Source organism: Aspergillus stella-maris (assembly GCF_047715825.1).
Source record: "Aspergillus stella-maris strain CBS 113639 unplaced genomic scaffold BDV14scaffold_19, whole genome shotgun sequence".
Taxonomy (NCBI): Eukaryota; Fungi; Ascomycota; class Eurotiomycetes; order Eurotiales; family Aspergillaceae; genus Aspergillus; species Aspergillus stella-maris.
Window position 1 is genome coordinate 130,261 of NW_027396813.1, and position 18,156 is coordinate 148,416.

Consider the following 18,156-nt stretch of genomic DNA (forward strand, 5'->3'; position numbering starts at 1 on the left):
GGACGTATATAAGTTATCTACCTCTACCCACCGTAGACGACCATGGACGCGGTCCGGACGGTTCTAGCGGAGCGGACTCGAGTGGTGGGGCGGAGCGGAGCGGGAAGCACCCTATTCCCACCCGGGGCAGATGCGCCCGCCTTCTGGACACAGTCAATCAAACTCCCTTTTGACCTGACTCATTCAAAAAGCCCACCTTCAAAATCACATCCATTCCTAGCCCGTTGCACAGTCCTGTTTCCTCTGCTTCGAGAATCGTGATGCGCATCGATGACTTGTTTGTTATCATCTCTTGGCATAGGTCTCGAGACTCCGGCTGACATGATTTCGATGAGACAGGCGTCTGTCGTTTTATCGGTACTTTGAACGGAATACTATAAATGTGGATTTAGGGAGAAAGACTGCGTTCCGTTGTCAAAACCTCCAGGGCCAGGCCTGAATGTTGAAAGGGTGGATATATATATATATTCGCGGCACATCTCTCTTTACAAACCTTATCTATCTTATCCTGTATGTCGAGCGGAATATCCTAAAGAGTTTAACACTGCAAGCGCTGACATGAAGTCTTTGCCTATATAGTTAGTCGTATACCATGAAACATGTGCCGAACAGACCAAGACAAATGTTCATAACAATCCTGCATATACCAAGAGCTGAATTCTATGGATGCCTGATGGACCTGCGATCGGTGGCTAGTAGGTATCACTGACTGCCCGATTGACGCAGTATACTCGAAAGCGACAAGTGCGCCTGGTGGCCCGATCTTGTTCCTGTCGGCTGACTCTTTACTGTTTGCGCAGTCAGCACTAAGATCCATATCAGTGGGTTCAATGATAGGTCCATTGTAGTAACCATCAAAACAGTCTTAGACACAGATGCAATTGATCGGGAAGACAAGGTATTCATGTCAAAAAGATACAATGGGCCTTTACCTTGTAGATAAAACCTCCATTGAGAGGGCAAGGCTTACGCAATGAAGCGCTTTGTCTAGGCAGGTCTGACAGCGAAGAACAATCAGGACCACGGCCACTGTTTTGTTTCGTACCATCGCCATTCACTTTACCTGAGCTCTTTGAAGGGTGCTCCTCCATGGTCCTGGATTCAAGTGTCTCTTGCTTCTTCCAGGGGATGTCTATATAAACCTGGACCCCTCGACCCAGGATCGAAGTTTGCTCATAGCATCTTGCAACATCTCCCACCAGTTACATAACATGATACAATTCATCCATCCTTCTAAAATCCAGTCATGGATTCCAAGTCTAGTACCGAGACTCGGATGCCGGTCTCGCCCACACCAGACACAATCGCCATTATCGGCTGTGGTTCGTACTTCCGACTAAAATAACCATGGACACAATACTAACGTGATATATGAACCATCGGTTCAGCATTATTAGACGGTTTTTTGCGTGCAACTTGAGCAACGACAGAAGACGCACCACCGCCTTACTTCCGAATAATCGCGACCACGAGGACAGAGGCCTCTGCCGAGCGACTGCGCGCTAAAATATGCTGCGGACGCAGACCGGGTGACATATCTCTGGGGAAGAAATGGGAATGTACAAGCTGCGCGTGAGGCAGGAGTTGTAATTCTAGCATTGCCGAATTCTGACTGGAACGAGTTCTCGGAGGCTGTGAAAGACGTGCCATGCCCAGAGCTACCAATTGTTCTCTCAGAGAATGCACTTGACAAACCCCGCCTTTCTTTCCAGAGTCACTGGCAACCGCATGAGATATGACGCCGTGCTGGCAATTCCGAATGCTGCAGCCAAGGTGTGCAAGTCAATGACTCTTCTTTCTGCATATCATGTATTCATACGGGAGCTTCTTGACAAGGCAGATTGGTTATTCCGGTCCGTGGGTAAGACTAAACGGGTTGGTCTGGATGATATACCTTTGACAACGACCATGGCCGGCGGGTCCATGTCTATGCTGGCGATACCTCTGACCGGGTTCGTGGAAGGATGAATTGGCGAAGGGCTTTCCAGGAATTCAGCATTAGAAATGGGTGCGCAGGTCCTTGAGGGCATGGCCGCTCTGATGAAAGATGAATGCGACCTGCATACATCAGGGAGACTGGGTGCAGCGAGATTCAGCCAGCCAGGGAAGCTCTGCACATGCTAGAGAAGAACGGTATTAGAGGTGCCTTTGCGGAGGCCACGGCAACAGCCGTGAAGAAGCAGCGGAAGTAAAGCCTCTTGGTACGAGAGATTTCCAGTCCCCGTTGGAGATCAAATTGTGGCATCACGAGCTGATGACGAACATCGGTTGTACCTTGGTTCCGTCTTAGCTTTTAGGAGTTGACTATTCAGATGTTGTCTCGATTACCCCGTTGGTACCTTATTTCTTTTGTCTCGCTGTGCACGAATTAAAAATGCAATTATGATTTGAATTAACCTCAAAGCCGCTCAGATGGTGCATACTGGAGTGGACGGAAGTAGCTGCAGGAGAAGTCGTATCCAGATGTGGTGGCTTAGCGAGAACCCCTCATTTGGAGATACATAAGTAACGTAACATCGGCCCCTCTCTCGACCTGCGCAGAATCATTAGTACAATGTCAAAATTCATATGGCCGAAGTGTCCAAACCTACTCTTGACCCAGGTCAGACTTTCATCCTCGTCGACAAATACACGCCATGACCTGCTCCCACGGCTGTCGACTCCAAAAGAGTGGCCACTGGCCGTGCTGCCCACGAGCACTTTGATCTACTCAGTACTTTTTACCTCCGTAATGTCATCTCCCCTACTTAACCCAAGCCTGGGAATGCTCAAGTACGTGATCGATTCGCGGTCCTCATTTCTGCATCCCGCCAAAAACCCGGTTACGCGTCGCATCCTCCGCTCGACAATATATCATCACTTTTGCGCGGGAGAGAACGAGATCGAGGTACGTCGCTCCGTGCAGAGGATGAAAGCGTTGGGTTTCAAAGGTGTGACACTTGGCTATGCACGAGAGTCCGTTGCAAAAATCAATGTCAAAGATCCTGCTGTGCCGGCCGCGGTCAAACAAGAAGCGCTTGACCTCGCCGTTGACGAATGGAAAGAAGGCAACATTCGGACACTTAAGATGATTGGAGATGGCGATTGCATGAACATCAAGTGAGTATGGCGGGCAAGTACAAGTTGGAAGCTAACAGGCCAGGTTCACAGGAGCGGGTCCAGCTGCAGTGGAAGCCCTCGCGCGAGGCGACCGGGATCCACCCCCACGCATTCAGGCAGCCATATCGGAGATCTGTGCGGTAGCGTCATCCCAGGGATCCCGCCTGTGGATTGACGCAGAGCAACAGATCTTCCAGCCGGCTATTGATAGTTGGTGTATTGATCTGATGAGACGGTTCAACCATCTAGGCCAGGCCGTCGTTTTCAACACCATCCAAGCATATCTCAAAGCATCCACGGCGAACGTCAGTCGACATCTCCAGCTTGCGCAGACGGAGGGCTGGACTCTGGGGATCAAGCTCGTTCGAGGCGCGTACATCGCCCACGATTATAGATCACGGATACATGACACCAAGGCGGACACGGACGCAAACTACAACCATATTGTGAATTGTCTGCTCAAGCGCCAGGACCCTGCGGGGTATTCATTGGCGTCGGACCCGTTTCCCGATGCCCGGTTGTTTGTCGCCTCGCATAACGCAGAAAGTGTACGGAACGCCTACTCGCTTTCGCGGCACCGGATCCAGAATAAACTTCCGACAATTCCTGTCGAGTTGGTGCAACTGCAAGGCATGGCGGACGAAGTAAGCTGCGAGCTTCTAGCACACACATCTCCGCGTGACACCAGCAATGGTGTGCAAGAGACTGAGCTGCCGGGGGTTTTCAAATGTTTGGCATGGGGATCGCTTGAAGAGTGCCTCCATTTTCTCCTGCGTAGAGCGATTGAAAACCAGTCGGCCATGGAACGGACGCGGGAAACAGCGGTTGCATTGAGAAAGGAAGCCTGGAGACGCCTGATGTGGTCTAGCCAATCAAAGTAGTTTGTCAATAGAGTCTGGTGGGTGACAAGCATGGATCATACGGTACTCCAAGTTAAGATCGAGGAAGCTCGCCCCGCAAATCAAATCATGCCAGCGGTGCAGACATCTCGTGACCGTTGCAGAGGACCTGTGTACGGAAGCTTGCCATTTCTGGAAAGGTAATGCACAAGACTTTTGGATCCGATAAACAGAGATTGTAGCGCAACTGCTTCCTCTCATAGCATTGGCCCTCGTTTGTGGCGTAAGATCTCCTTCGTCTCGGCCCAGTCTGGATCTTGGTCTTCAAGAACAGCCTCCCGTTCACAAGCCTCCAGTATTTCCAGCACATAGTCCTGACAATCCCACTCCAACGTCTCGTTATCGATCCTCGCTTCTTCAACAATTCGCTTCACAGTGGCGATGACAGGGGTACCAATCTCGCCCACGAAGAAGGCCTCAATGAAGGACTCGTTGTCGGTGGGTTTTCCGAGTGACGTGGCCTTGGCGAATGAGGGATGCTCTCCATCGGCTTCGTAGATGAGATCCTCGACGTCGGTATGAAGATGAAGGGCCCAATGCTGGAAGTTGCCGTAGCGAGGCCGGCAGATGGCAACGGAGAGGGATGGGTTTCCCGTGGCAGTGGAATTGCATCAACAAGGAGTTCCCAAGGAAACAGCTGACCTTGGACTCTCAGCATGAATTGGAGTAGAACTTGAGCGTGGTGATAAGTGTTGCGGCAAGGAGGGTGGTAAAGAAAGAAGGAGCTGGTGTTGGTGTTGGTGTTGACTGTTGACTCCGACCAGGTGACTTGGTACCTGAGGCTCGTGACTTCCCAACTCGCTCAACACAATTCATCAACTTCAGCTTCAACCTCAATCTCAACCACAACAACACCCTCCGACCACAGACCAACATTTCATTGTCTGGATGATTTTGTCGACGACCCTAGACCGTGGATTTTCTTCATCCACGACCCATTTCTTTCGATACTACTCTGTGCCCGTGCTGTCTCTTCACCGGTTGACCACCTTCATGGCGCGCAGACGAGTTATATCGCGAAGGTGAGTTGTTTATTGCCTATACCTGTCAATCGGAGGCAATCCTGGAGAGGTCGGCGTCTGTCCCACTCGTCGCTGAATTACCGGGCTAATTGTGGAACGCTGCTCTTCTAGTCTTTTCCGCGAGCCTCCACTTCATCCACCGAGGGCAACCGCTTAGCCGTTCAGCCGTTTCGTTGACGGTGCCCCGATGCCGCATGAACATCGCCAATTCACCATAAACACTGTAACGTCAGTGGCGGTTCGAATTACGATGAACAAGGACAGTCCCGCGTGGCTGTCATCTGAGCTCCGTACCCAATCATGACTGGTTGACATTACCCCGCTGCCAAAGAGTGGTCCAGCCAAAGCCTAATCGTCAATGGCGGGCGAACCTGCTGAGGTCGCATCGGCATTCCGGCGTCTCCAGACTTTGCGGGGATCTGGGGTCTGGGCGTCCGTCAGCGCCGTGAGATCTTCTTCCTGGTTGCTCATCTTGGATACGAGAATGAAGATGCGGCGGGTCCTGCTGGTTCTTCGGTACTACGCGGAATTATTTATCATCGCCAATATTTCTACTCTCGAGTAAATTGGATATTTTTGCTCATTTTTGCTCTTTTGCGTGGCGCACGTGTAGTTTATCTCAAGCGACATGCGCTACAAGGTCGGGTTTACCACAAGTCCTCATTACGAATTTTCTAACAACGTTTTAGTCTCTTTCTACGTGGGCATCTTTATTGCTGCAATTTCCCAGTGAAGGAAACAGCTTTTCGGATAAGCATGATGCGCGCGTCGAGAAAACGTTCAGGAGCTACGATGGCAAGCACCAGTTCCAGCACTCCAACGATACCTACCAGTCCATGTTCCCTGGCGTAACATGGGATGAGGACCAGTGGGTTCTGACAACCACTGCCCTAGATCAGGGCCACTACCAGTCCCGCGGCTCCGTTGCCAATGGTTATCTCGGTGCCAGCGTCTCCAGCGTTGGTCCGTTCTTCGAGCTTGACCTACCTGTCGCAGGTGATGTGATTAACGGTTGGCCATTGTATTCTCGACGGCAGTCGTTCGCTACCATCTCTGGATTCTACGACTTGCAGGCTGAAACCAACGGATCTAACTTTCCCTGGATCAATCAGTACGGAAGTGAGAGTGTCATCAGCGGCGTTCCTCATTGGAGTGGCCTTATTTTGGACCTTGGTGATGATGACTACCTGGACTCGACGGTCGATAACCAGACGCTGAGCGATTTTCAATCAAGCTACGACTTCAAAGCGGGCATCCTGTCGTGGTCGTACATCTGGACACCATCCGGAGACAAAGGCTCGTTTGCCATCGCTTATCGCCTCTTCGCAAACAAACTGCACGTGAACCATGCTGTTGTGGACATGGAGATCACGCCTTCCCACAATGCCAAAGGAACAATCGTCAATGTTCTCGACGGATACTCGGCGGTGCGTACAGACTTTGTTGAATCTGGCGAGGATGATGGCGCCATTTTTTCGGCAGTGCGACCATGGGGCATTCCAGATGTATCTGCGTACTTGTATGCAAATATCACCGGCTCTGAGCATGTCGATCTGTCCTCGCGCAGACTCGTCACAGGCAAGTCGTACGTAAGTACGAACGAGTCCTCCATCGCACAAGCCATCGATGTCAAATTCTCCTCAAACGAGAAAGTCCGAATCACCAAGTTCGTTGGTGCCGCCTCTACAGACGCGTTCACCGACCCTCAGGCAACGGCCAAGCAGGCTGTGCTGCAAGCACTGGATGCTGGCTACCGCCATTCGCTGCGATCGCACATTGAAGAATGGGCAGAGATCATGCATGATGATTCAGTCGATCGGTTCGTTAATCCTGCGACGGGTAGACTACCTGACGATGACAACATCATCAACTCGGCAATCATTGCTGTCACGAATACGTATTATTTGCTCCAGAACACGGTCGGCAAAAACGCCATTCGCTTGGCAAAGGACGTAGAGCTCAACGTCAACAGTCTGGCGGTTGGTGGACTGGTTTCTGACTCGTATGCAGGCATGATCTTCTGGGACGCCGATGTATGGATGCAACCAGGCCTTGTTGCCTCTCACCCTGAGGCAGCCCAAGCTGTGACAAATTTTCGGACGAAGTTGTACCCGCAAGCACAGAAGAATATCGAGACAATATACACTGGTTCGAAGAATGCAACTTACGTTGAGCCGTCGGCTGCGATTTACCCATGGACGAGCGGTCGCTTCGGTAACTGCACTGGCACCGGCGCTTGCTGGGATTACCAGTACCATCTGAACGGTGACATTGGATTGTCAATGATATATCAGTGGGTGGCCAGTGGTGATACGGATACTTTCCGGGAGAGGCACTTTCCGATCTACAGCTCGGTCGCGACGCTGTACAGCAACATTGTAGAGCGCAACGGCAGTTCCTGGACTCTGACCAACATGACTGATCCTGTATGTCCCATCCTCTCGTCTTTTTTGTTTTAGCTAACTGTCCGAGGATGAATACGCCAACCATATTGATGCCGGAGGATTTACGATGTCAATGATCTCAGAGACCCTGCAGTATGCCAACGTCTTCCGCGAGCAGTTCGATGTCGAGACCAACGAGACCTGGGCGGAAATCTCAGACAATGTCCTGACTCTCAAAGAGAATGGAGTGACACTGGAATACACGACCATGAACGGCACTGCAGCGGTCAAGCAGGCGGATATTGTTCTCATCACGTACCCATTAGTCTACGACAACTATACCTCGGAAACCGCCTTGAACGATCTTGACTACTATGCGAACCGGCAATCGGCCGACGGACCTGCAATGACCTGGGCTATCTTCTCCATCGTCGCGGGCGCCGTCTCACCCTCTGGCTGTTCCGCGTACACCTACCATCAATACTCGTATGCTCCGTATGCGCGAGCACCATTCTTCCAACTCTCCGAGCAGATGTTGGACAACGCGAGCATTAACGGCGGGACGCACCCTGCCTTCCCGTTCTTGACCGGTCACGGAGGCGCCAACCAGGTTGTCCTGTTTGGCTACCTCGGCCTCAGGTTGCTTCCTGACGATGCAATCCATATTGAACCGAACCTGCCGCCGCAGGTTCCCTACGTGAAGTACCGTACGTTTTACTGGCGCGGATGGCCAATCTCGGCCCAATCAAACTACACCCATACAGTCATTGAGCGCGCACAGAGTGCACCTCTGGAGACTGCCGATCGGCGATTCGCCAACGCCACCATCCCTGTATATGTCGGTCTAGCTGATAACACGACGTTGCACCGCCTTCCCGCCCACGGCCCCCTTACTGTGCCCAACCGGAAAATTGGCACCGTCAACTCGATCGAGGATAATCTGATTCAGTGCAGTCCCGTGTTCTCGACCGACGAGTTTGAGCAAGGCCAATTCCCCATCTCCATTGTAGACGGCGCGACGTCGACGCGCTGGCAGCCAACCTTGTCGAACGCAAGCTCGGTGACGGTGGACTTGGGCGTTAAGATGGACCGATCGCAAACCGTGGCATCTGGATTCCATTTCGAATGGGCGCAAGCACCGCCAGTCAATGCGACAGTGATTTTCCACGATAGTCCCCTGGAGGACCCTGTATCTGCGGCGAAATCTCCGGGACCGGATGCACGGGTTGTGGCGAACCTGAGGAACATTGAGCAGTCGGAACCGTACGACCCAGAGTCCACGGATCTGAACGAGATTAGACTTCCAGTTGGTAATACGACGACGCTGCGACTGGAGGAGCACGTTCCGGTTGGGCGGTATGCGACGTTAGTAATCGCAGGGAACCAGGCCCTTGCGGAGGGCGAGAATGTGGGTGCAACGGTGGGCGAATGGGCGATTCTCGGACCCAACTCGGGGAGGGCACGGAGGCGCATCAGCCGGGTGCCATTATTGTGAGTTGAGTGTATAACAAATGTGAATGTATAGTCCAGATTACAGAATATATATGTTTGATACTGTCGGGGGATTGTTATGGCAGCAATTGAGTTGGTGGCGCAGGAGAATGCTAATCATCCTGCGATCGACACGGGCCAACGATGCTTCACACCTTTCTAAGCAGAAGCTCCAGACTCGATCGCGTTAGTCAGTTTCTACAAGAAGATTACAGAATTACAGGACAGTTTCCCCAGTGTCTCTGTGTCGCCCAGATTAATCCACGCGTCGCAGCCTCGCAGGTCTCCCCAGTCTTCCAGTGTGCCGGTCGCACGCAGATTGAGCCCCCAGTTGATCGTTCCAGTTTGCAGGCCGACTGCTCACATTCTTCTACGTTTCTCAACAGACTCCATGCTCCTGCCGATCGTTCTGTCATTTCGCTTGCCTTGTTGCCCGCTGAGGTCAGCAGCGCGGGCTGGATGGGCCGGAGTCCGAATAGTCTCGTATGGACAGTCTTACTCTCTTCAGTAAACAACAGTGGAGAGCAACCAGCAAATCACCATAATCAGACTGTTTGCGTGCTTCTCACTGTCACACAATCACGCCTATCACACCAATAACCAGCAACCAAGCCATGTATTGTGCGTTGCAGCGTCTCCTGATTCCGACGCCAAGCTGAGGCCCAACGGCGGTGGAGAGCCATTACCAAGCACCATGGGCGAGACCAATGTAGTTATACTTGCCCTCATCTGTCTTCTCAACAGCTTACTGGCACCTCGGCCACTCATCAGCCCATAATTACCGATGGCCAAGACTGATCGCCTGCTCGGCATGCGTCGTGCTTAAACCGCACCGAGACATGCCCCGAGCCCTCTTTGCTGCTTCTGTAGTTAGCAGTTTAGTAGTAGACCTGTGACGTCTGCTTTGAATTCGACAGACGTGGAGACTCTCTCGAAGATCCCCGTTTCAATCTCTGTTTCCATTCGTGCGCGCCTTCCAGACCTTGCTGCTGAAATAATCAACTCCGTCTTGTCCCTGCTACCGGCCGTGCCTTCTCGCAGTAGTGGGACTGGGCTTGCTAATGCTGCGCCTGCACCTGGTGTGCCCAGTGTGGACTGTTCCTGCAGCCTGAGCCTGGGCGATCGCTGCTCGTGTATAAATAGTTTCTGATCGCCTGCAGCTAGTGAGCTTTGTTGTGTGACTGCAGTAGTACTCCGTACATCTTCCGTGGAATGCAACCTGTCCATCCTCGGAATTCCTAACTCGCCGCCATTCTTACTTTGCGTTATCTTTGTTTACATATCTTTAATTCCGTCAGCATGCGCGCTGCCTCGCTGGGCCTTCTGGGCCTTGTTGGCGTCGCTAATGCCGCCTGTCCTTATATGACTGGTGAGCTTGGCCGTCGCGATGTCAACCCTGATGCGACGGAGGCCACGGAGGAGTTCCTGTCTGATTATTACTATGATGACTCGGATGTTTACTTGACTTCTGATGTTGGTGGGCCGATTGAGGACCAGCAGAGTCTGAAGGCTGGGGAGCGGGGGTCGACCCTGCTTGAGGACTTTATTTTCCGTCAGAAGATTCAACGGTTTGATCATGAGCGGGTGAGTTAGTCTATTCGTCCTAAAATGTGCTGTTATTGACTTTCAGGTCCCCGAACGTGCTGTCCACGCTCGTGGTGCTGGTGCCCATGGTGTCTTCACCTCGTACGGCGACTGGTCCAACATCACCGGTGCCTCCTTCCTCTCTGCCAAAGGCAAGGAGACTCCCATGTTTGTGCGCTTCTCGACTGTCGCTGGTAGTCGCGGTAGTTCTGATCTTGCCCGTGATGTTCACGGTTTTGCCCTCCGCTTCTACACTGACGAGGGTAACTTTGATATCGTCGGCAACAACATCCCCGTCTTCTTCATCCAGGACGCTATTCAGTTCCCTGACTTGATCCACGCCGTCAAGCCCAAGGGCGACAATGAGATTCCTCAGGCTGCCACTGCTCACGATGCCGCCTGGGACTTTTTCAGCCAGCAGCCTAGCAGTTTGCACACCTTGTTGTGGGCCATGGCTGGACACGGTATCCCGCGCTCGTTCCGTCACGTTGATGGTTTCGGTGTGCACACCTACCGTCTTGTTACTGATGATGGCTCTACCAAGCTGGTCAAGTTCCACTACAAGTCTCTCCAGGGCAAGGCTAGTTTTGTTTGGGAGGAGGCTCAGCAGATCTCAGGCAAGAACCCCGACTTTTTGCGCCAGGATCTGTTTGAGTCTATTGAGGCTGGCCGTTATCCCGAGTGGGAGGTGCGTACTACTTGCCCTTTGGAGTGACCAGTAACTGATATTATCTGTAGCTCAACGTTCAAATCATGGACGAGGAGGACCAGACTCGCTTTGGCTTTGACCTTTTCGACCCTACCAAGATTGTCCCTGAGGAGCTTGTCCCCTTGACTCCCATTGGCAAGTTCACTCTCAACCGCAACCCTCGCAACTACTTTGCCGAGACTGAGCAGGTTATGGTACGTCTTCATCCTTTATCATATTGATCTTGGCTAATTTCTCAGTTCCAACCTGGTCACATCGTCCGTGGTGTCGACTTCACCGAGGATCCTCTCCTCCAAGGCCGTCTCTTCTCGTACCTCGACACCCAGCTCAACCGCCACGGAGGCCCTAACTTTGAGCAACTCCCCATCAACCAGCCTCGTGTCCCTGTCCACAACAACAACCGCGATGGTGCCGGCCAGATGTACATCCCGCTCAACCCCAACGCCTACTCTCCCAACACCCTCAACAGCGCTTCCCCCAAGCAGGCCAACCAGACTGTCGGACAGGGCTTCTTCACTGCCCCTGACCGCAAAGCCAGCGGCAACCTCGTCCGCGCTAGAAGCTCTACCTTTGAGGATGTCTGGTCTCAGCCCCGTCTGTTCTGGAACTCTCTCGTCCCCGCCGAGAAGCAGTTCATCGTCAACGCTATCCGCTTCGAGAACGCCAACGTCAAGAGCGATGTTGTCAAGCAGAACGTCATCATCCAGCTTAACCGTATCTCCAACGACCTTGCTACTCGTGTCGCCAGCACCATTGGTGTTGATGCCCCTGAGCCGGACAACACCTACTACCACGACAACACCACTGTCAACATTGGTGCCTTTGGCCACCGCCTGCAGACCCTCGCTGGTCTCAAGATTGGTGTCCTTGCCTCTGTCAACGCTCAAGAGTCTTTCAGTGCCGCTACTGCCCTCTCTGCCGAGCTCAAGGAGGACGGTGTCGATGTTGTCGTCGTTGCTGAGCGCTTTGCCCAGGGCGTCAACCAGACCTACTCTGCCTCCGACGCCATCCAGTTCGACGCCGTCATCGTTGCCCCAGGTGCCGAGGACCTCTTCGGCGCCAAGTCCGCCACTGTCTCCTCGTCAACCCTCTACCCCGCCGGTCGTCCCCTCGAGATCCTCCTCGACGCCTTCCGCTTCGGTAAGCCTGTTGCCGCTATCGGCTCTGGCTCGACTGCTCTTGAAAACGCCGGTATCGCCGAAGACGGCGAGGGTGTCTACACTGCCGAGAGCGTCAACACGGGTCTCGTCGATGACATCACCGAGGGTCTGACGGTGTTCCGCTTCCTGGAGAGATTCGCCCTGGACTCGGATGAGTAGAGTCTCTATGGGTGGTGTAGATTGGATGACTGTATGTGTATGGCCTATTACTACCTAGTTATCAATAGATAATATATTTTTCGCTCGTTATTTTTTTTTTCGAAAGATGTAGTCTCGGATTTAGTTATAATTGGCTGTAGCTGGAGGGTGGGTTGATTATTTGTTGGTGCTTGGTGGTTCCACCTCCAGCTGTGAGTTCAAGGCGCCCTATATCCAGAGTCAGCAGTAAAATCTCAGCAAATAAATCTTAGGTCAGACCCGTATCATGCTATAAGTTGGATTTCTTATTTATAGTAACATCAATCTACCAATATATAGCGTGCATTGCCAAGGAGGCGGGGATTATAGCGTGTGATGACGGTACATAAGTTCTTGGGTTGCAGGGGTCTGGGTCTAAATATATATTTCCGCTACTCCATAGTGTACTCCTCAGTACTCAGTATACAACCACGGGACTAATGGCCGGCCAATCAAATCAGGATCAAGAACAGGGAATAAAAAAGATTGTGAGATACAAGAAATTTGACAGAAAGTACAGAGTACAGACTACAGGTAGGTGCTTACTGCTAATGGTCTCGGGGATTTACCAACGCCCGTGGCTGATTAGTTATCGGGATGGATGACATAAGCTGAATCCTCCGGGGGAATTTCGTCCGTGTCACGTGGAGGCAACGAAGTCGATGCAAAGGCACGTGGCGTCAGAGGAAGGAGAGTTGGGAGAAGGCTTGGCGTGTTTGACTGGTTGGATTGATGCGGTTAGTGTGGTTCTTACTAGCCACAGCGTCGCACAGCCACTTTGATGAAGGACGCGCCACTGCCAAGCCACACTTAGTCGCAGCTGATGATCTCATGTACCATGCTCCAACAATGAGCATGGAGACCATGAAGCACACAGTATTTAGCAAGAATATAGTATACTTATGTTCTTGCACTATAAGCATTAGTACAGAGTATACATCAAGTCGCTTAGCAACAACACTGAAACATGTCAAAAGCGGCAGCCTATTATTCCCCTGGTAACGCAGCCCCGCGAGATCTGCCCCACTCAGGTACATCATCGCCTTCAAGTCAGCTTCACTTCAGCCTCGGCACGACTACTTGACAACTACAACTACCTATCTCATACCTACCACATACTCATTCTCTCTACACCTCACCATATCCAATATCAAAATGGCCCCCCACGAAGGCCTCGTCCACCCAAAACATTACGACATCAAAGACAGCAACGTCGAGCTCATAAACTCAGACCTCGACCATAAAGTCAAGCACGCTTCTGCAAACACAGAACCAGCCTGGAATACCGGGTCTATCGGGTCTCAGCCGGGATTATATATCTGGCGAATCGAGAACTTCGAGGTTATTCCCTGGTCCAAGGAGCTTTATGGCCAGTTCTATGATGGGGATAGTTATATCATTCTGAACTCTGTCCTCCTCAAAGACAATGAGGGAGAGGAGAAGAAGTTGCATCATGATATATTCTTCTGGCTTGGCAGAAACACCACGCAGGATGAAGCTGGGACTGCGGCTTACAAAACCGTTGAACTGGATGAATTTCTATCCGGTGCTGCGACGCAGCATAGGGAAGTCCAAGAGTACCCCTCTGAGGAATTCGCCTCTCTTTTCCGCAGGATCACAATTCGCTCTGGTGGTGTCGCCAGCGGATTCAGGCATGTTGAGGAGGAGGAACCTAGGGAAGTCACGACGCTGCTTAGAGTATTCAAGCACCCCGGTCCAAGCCGGACAGATTCAATTATCGTCTACGAAGTTCAACCTACATGGGAGAGCTTGGATGATGACGACGTCTTCATCCTCGACAAGGGCGAGAAGATCTGGGTGTGGCAGGGCAAGAACTGCAGTCCTATGGAGAAAGCCAAGGCCGCGCAGGTTGTGAATGATATGACCCTTGCCAAACACATCGATGTCGAGGTTCTTTCGCGCCATGAGTCAAGGAGCAGTGTTGTGGTAGGTATGCTTGGAGGCCGGGATATTGTGCAGTCTGAGTTCCATGCGCCTCGTCCAGTAGGGCAATCCAAGCGATCTCAACCCCAACAAGTTGCCAGCGGTGGTGGTGACTCTCGCCCCAAAAAACTGTACCGTCTCTCCGACGCCTCCGGATCCCTCTCCTTTTCCCTCGTCAAGGACGGATCCGACATAAGAAAGTCCGACTTCGATACAAACGACGTTTTCCTCTTCGACGTCGGAAACAAGCTCTGGGTTTGGCAGGGTCTCGGGGCAAGTCAGGCGGAGAAGGCGCTCTGGTTAAAGGTTGCGCAGGCTTATGTGCGGCGGATGCAAGAGGAGGAAGATGAGGTCTATATGTTGCCTATTTCGAAGGTTGTGCAGGATTATGAGAGTCCGGGATTTTTGAAGGCTGTTGGGGCTTGATATTGGTGAAGTGAGGGGGTGATGCTACTGACTATTGTACTTTCTGTATGAACAGATTGGATGAATGGACACTATATCAGCATGTTTTCTTGATTCTCGATAGAATTCTAAGATAGCATATTTACAGTAGTGACAGCTCTTATCGTGCGCACCTTGGAATCATGGTCTGTCAGGGACTAGGGCTTGCTCTCGTATGGATCGGGAGTATGGCGTAGTCTCCCAGGCCTCAACTAAGCGAATCCCGTCTCGACAACCCAGCTAACATCATCGTTGAAGCTCGTCGCAGAATCAAACGTATGAACGCCCCCGTTACTAGCAGCGTACAGCACATTCTCGTAGTGTCTGAAGTACCGAGTCGGATAGCTCCAAGACCGAAGAGAGCTCCCTTCGCCGTTCAAGGATTCCTGCGGACAGAATGTAGCATCCTCCGCAAACAACTTGCTGCCATCGTCGGCGTTGAGTAGCAGTGTAAAATCAGAGTGCCGAATGTATGAACCAGGCGTATCAACCGACTCAAACGAGAAGCAAGCACTGTTCCCAAGACCCGTCCTCACAGTCCAAGAGGCCTGCTGCTGCAGGGTCCTTTCGCTAGACGACGTAACAACCTGCGTATTAACCGTGCTATCCGTATGCGCGATATACCGATCATCATATCCAGAGGTAGTAGCTCGGAGCGAGACCGAATCACCAACAGTCAACTCGTCACCACTCGTCAATGAAGCAACGGTGTATCCAGCCGCAAGAATATCAGCCTGCACCGCGTCCTCCGTTTCATCAGAGGGATATCCGGAGGTCATAACGCCCTCGTAGAACGTCCCTTGCGCGGAAACACTATTGTCGCCGCCGATACCGAGGATGATTGAACCTTCCTTGCTCATGGGGTTATACCCGTCGACTGTAGGCCTCGCACCAGAGTAATATGTCTCGAGGATGCCATCAGCAGCATCACCACCCTTAAGAGCCCACTCATCTGGCCCTCCTTTGAGAACAGTCGTCAAGAAGCGATAAGTAACGCTCGGATTAGCAGAATTCAACCCCTCACTCTGCCCGGAGAACAAATTATTCTCCAAGTCAGCCATAACCCATGGCCCCGAACCAGAGCCATACCCCCACGCTGTATTCGTCCCAAAGTACAAAGCTTCCATGTGCCCATTGCCTGTATCAAGGGAGCTCGTCTCCGCATTCCCGTAATCAAAGCAGCACCCGTCGTTATAGTGCGTTCCGTCGAAAACGGCGTACATCCCTTCAGCCTCATCACCCGTTGCTGTACCCGTGGCTTCGTTATTCCGATACCCGGTACCAGGCGATATAAACACCCCATACGCCTTTCCGCCATCGAACCCAGATAAAGTAACAGGTGCACCGATAGCAGAAGCAAGATTATCGTACCCATCCGCTTCAGGACCGTCGAATCCACCCGGAGGTGCACGCGTAAGGTCGTTCCCGTTACCTGACTGGTCGTAGATTATAGATATGAGACAGGTCGTGTTTGCGCAGAAGGAATCCTGGGATGCGGCATCTGCGATTCCGCCCGCTGATAGGGGGGATATGTCGAGCGTTGTACTGTCGGACCCGCGCGTGATTTGGTATAGGGAGCCGCTGTACGAGGAGTATAGCGCGCGGGTTGTGCTGTGCGCTGCTATGCAGGGGGTGTCTCCGGACGCGTAAATGTCGCAAGGGGCTGCGTGGACGTGGACTAGGGAGGTTGTTGCTGCGAGGCCGAGGGTCAGAGCCAGTGGACGCCTGGAGATCTTAGAGAAAGACATTGTGAGCACGCTCTATCTGGCTGATGGCTACTGGGAGAACATTGAAACTGCTGAAGAGAAGGAGGGATTTATAGCTTTTGCCCTACCCCTTGCCTTGTGTTTACCCCGCAGGATGTCCGCCCTGATCACAAGCTCATGTCTGCAGGTACTCTAAGCTAAGCTAGGAACTGTCTGGCAAAGGGACTGTAGTGTTTCTCCAATCGTATGATGGCCCTGGAAGCTCCGTGATAAACGCTCGGTAAAATAATGACTTAGCTCTATGGTGCGAGGGATGAACTACATGGTCTCCGTCCTGATGGATCGACGTTGTATCCCTGCGGGACGCTGTTCATCACCCGACAGTAAGCGGAGAGGTCAATCATGGGATGTCGGATAAATTGTCAATAGGCGAGTAGAGAAAGCCTGCAGGGTGCATACCAATTATCCTTATCTCCTGAAAGTCGTAGATTTGCCATTCCTCGGAGGTTGAAAGCGCCCAAGCATAAAGTGGGGAGCCCGGCTAAGAAGGAGTATTAAGACTTGATGCCTATGCTTGGGTTGCACCTTGGCAGTTCTCGAGGAAGCTTAGTTACCGAGTTAGTTACTCGGTAAAATACTATCAATCCAAGATACCTACCAAATATTCATTACCGTGTGTTGTTGTCGAGTCTTATCAACCGAGATATTCCTAGCCAAAGGCTCAAGCCACCCTTGAACCGAATGTAACATGCCCCATGCATCTTTTCTGCACACTTCGCACTACGCCCTTACCGAACCAATCTTCAGGCACGAGAAGATCCACCAACCAAGGCTGGAGTTAAGCATTGCCAGGATTCGGCACAACATGGAAGATTTGTGGGGTAGAGCGAATCCCCCGCATTGCCATCGCCGATAGTAGCGAAATGTGGGGTTCAAGACCGGTAAAAAGCAACGAAGTGTTTTTATCCGAATAATCCCCTGCTGTTCAAGAACAGGGGATGGTCTTAGCTTCATCAATGACGATGCCAACTCTGGAATAGACTTTGGCTTATACTACGTTAACGCAAGTGAAGTGAGGAGATGTCCGGTGGCACGGGGCTTAAACTGTACCTTGGAGTTAGGGCAACAGCAAAATTGCAGCTAGCCATTTGGGATAACCTCGGCACCCAATTACGACTGGACCCCCGACGCCGTCATTTTATAATTCCTGCATGATGACGGACATCGGGATCTAAATCCTGACTCGGAGTACTGCCGGACATTGGGCCGCAGGCTCGCATACGCAAGGATAAGGTGGACGTCCCACGTGTTAGCACATTTAACCGAGATTACTATCACCCAGTATCTCTCCAAGGAGGTTAGAAGGGAAGGTGAGTATAGAATCTAGACGCAGATATAGGTTGAATGGTGTCAGTGGTTCTCTTGTTACTCGTTCTTGCGGGCACAATATATTGATCTGACGTCATTGACGCTACGGTATTCACGCTTGTGTGTTTTCCGGGATAAAATTAATTCGAAAGAGAAGCTTGTGTATATT

The 18,156-nt window shown here is 51.9% G+C and overlaps 6 protein-coding genes across 6 annotated transcripts; 5 read left to right on the forward strand and 1 right to left on the reverse strand.

Annotated features, from left to right (window-relative positions):
- The first annotated feature begins 2,261 nt into the window (after nt 1-2,261).
- On the forward strand, nt 2,262-4,023 carry BDV14DRAFT_38945 (putative proline oxidase Put1). The gene is made up of 2 exons (XM_073776674.1): nt 2,262-3,099; nt 3,143-4,023. The coding sequence occupies exons 1-2, from the start codon at nt 2,555-2,557 to the stop codon at nt 3,978-3,980; spliced, it is 1,383 nt and encodes a 460-aa protein (XP_073629402.1). The 5' UTR covers nt 2,262-2,554; the 3' UTR covers nt 3,981-4,023.
- A 1,625-nt stretch (nt 4,024-5,648) lies between these two features.
- Nucleotides 5,649-8,899, forward strand: treA (alpha,alpha-trehalase treA; the record flags this gene model as incomplete). The annotated part of the gene is made up of 3 exons (XM_073771132.1): nt 5,649-5,660; nt 5,710-7,446; nt 7,493-8,899. The coding sequence occupies 3 exons, from the start codon at nt 5,649-5,651 to the stop codon at nt 8,897-8,899; spliced, it is 3,156 nt and encodes a 1,051-aa protein (XP_073629403.1).
- A 71-nt stretch (nt 8,900-8,970) lies between these two features.
- On the forward strand, nt 8,971-9,557 carry BDV14DRAFT_171129 (uncharacterized protein). The gene has a single exon (XM_073768338.1). The coding sequence runs from the start codon at nt 9,040-9,042 to the stop codon at nt 9,493-9,495; it is 456 nt and encodes a 151-aa protein (XP_073629404.1). The 5' UTR covers nt 8,971-9,039; the 3' UTR covers nt 9,496-9,557.
- Nucleotides 9,558-10,077: 520 nt separating this feature from the next.
- cat1 (catalase catB) lies at nt 10,078-12,637 on the forward strand. The gene is made up of 4 exons (XM_073768339.1): nt 10,078-10,479; nt 10,526-11,167; nt 11,218-11,382; nt 11,428-12,637. The coding sequence occupies exons 1-4, from the start codon at nt 10,195-10,197 to the stop codon at nt 12,505-12,507; spliced, it is 2,172 nt and encodes a 723-aa protein (XP_073629405.1). The 5' UTR covers nt 10,078-10,194; the 3' UTR covers nt 12,508-12,637.
- Nucleotides 12,638-13,367: 730 nt separating this feature from the next.
- On the forward strand, nt 13,368-14,907 carry BDV14DRAFT_38934 (gelsolin family protein). The gene has a single exon (XM_073776673.1). The coding sequence runs from the start codon at nt 13,681-13,683 to the stop codon at nt 14,893-14,895; it is 1,215 nt and encodes a 404-aa protein (XP_073629406.1). The 5' UTR covers nt 13,368-13,680; the 3' UTR covers nt 14,896-14,907.
- A 218-nt stretch (nt 14,908-15,125) lies between these two features.
- BDV14DRAFT_208023 (alpha-L-arabinofuranosidase B) lies at nt 15,126-16,661 on the reverse strand (the record flags this gene model as incomplete). Its single annotated transcript, XM_073775307.1, has 1 exon — nt 15,126-16,661. One exon carries the CDS (start codon nt 16,659-16,661, stop codon nt 15,126-15,128), a length of 1,536 nt encoding a protein of 511 aa, XP_073629407.1.
- Between the last annotated feature and the right edge of the window lie 1,495 nt (nt 16,662-18,156).

What these genes read in the sequence shown, in the direction of transcription:
- cat1 (XM_073768339.1), top strand. Translation starts at nt 10,195, where the DNA reads ATGCGCGCTGCCTCGCTGGGCCTTCTGGGCCTTGTTGGCGTCGCTAAT. An exon ending in GCCGTTATCCCGAGTGGGAG is followed by an intron (nt 11,168 to 11,217) that starts GTGCGTACTACT and finishes TATTATCTGTAG; the next exon opens with CTCAACGTTCAAATCATGGA. An exon ending in CCGAGACTGAGCAGGTTATG is followed by an intron (nt 11,383 to 11,427) that starts GTACGTCTTCAT and finishes CTAATTTCTCAG; the next exon opens with TTCCAACCTGGTCACATCGT.
- BDV14DRAFT_38945 (XM_073776674.1), top strand. Translation starts at nt 2,555, where the DNA reads ATGTCAAAATTCATATGGCCGAAGTGTCCAAACCTACTCTTGACCCAG. An exon ending in GGCGATTGCATGAACATCAA is followed by an intron (nt 3,100 to 3,142) that starts GTGAGTATGGCG and finishes CTAACAGGCCAG; the next exon opens with GTTCACAGGAGCGGGTCCAG.
- BDV14DRAFT_38934 (XM_073776673.1), top strand. Translation starts at nt 13,681, where the DNA reads ATGGCCCCCCACGAAGGCCTCGTCCACCCAAAACATTACGACATCAAA.
- BDV14DRAFT_171129 (XM_073768338.1), top strand. Translation starts at nt 9,040, where the DNA reads ATGCTTCACACCTTTCTAAGCAGAAGCTCCAGACTCGATCGCGTTAGT.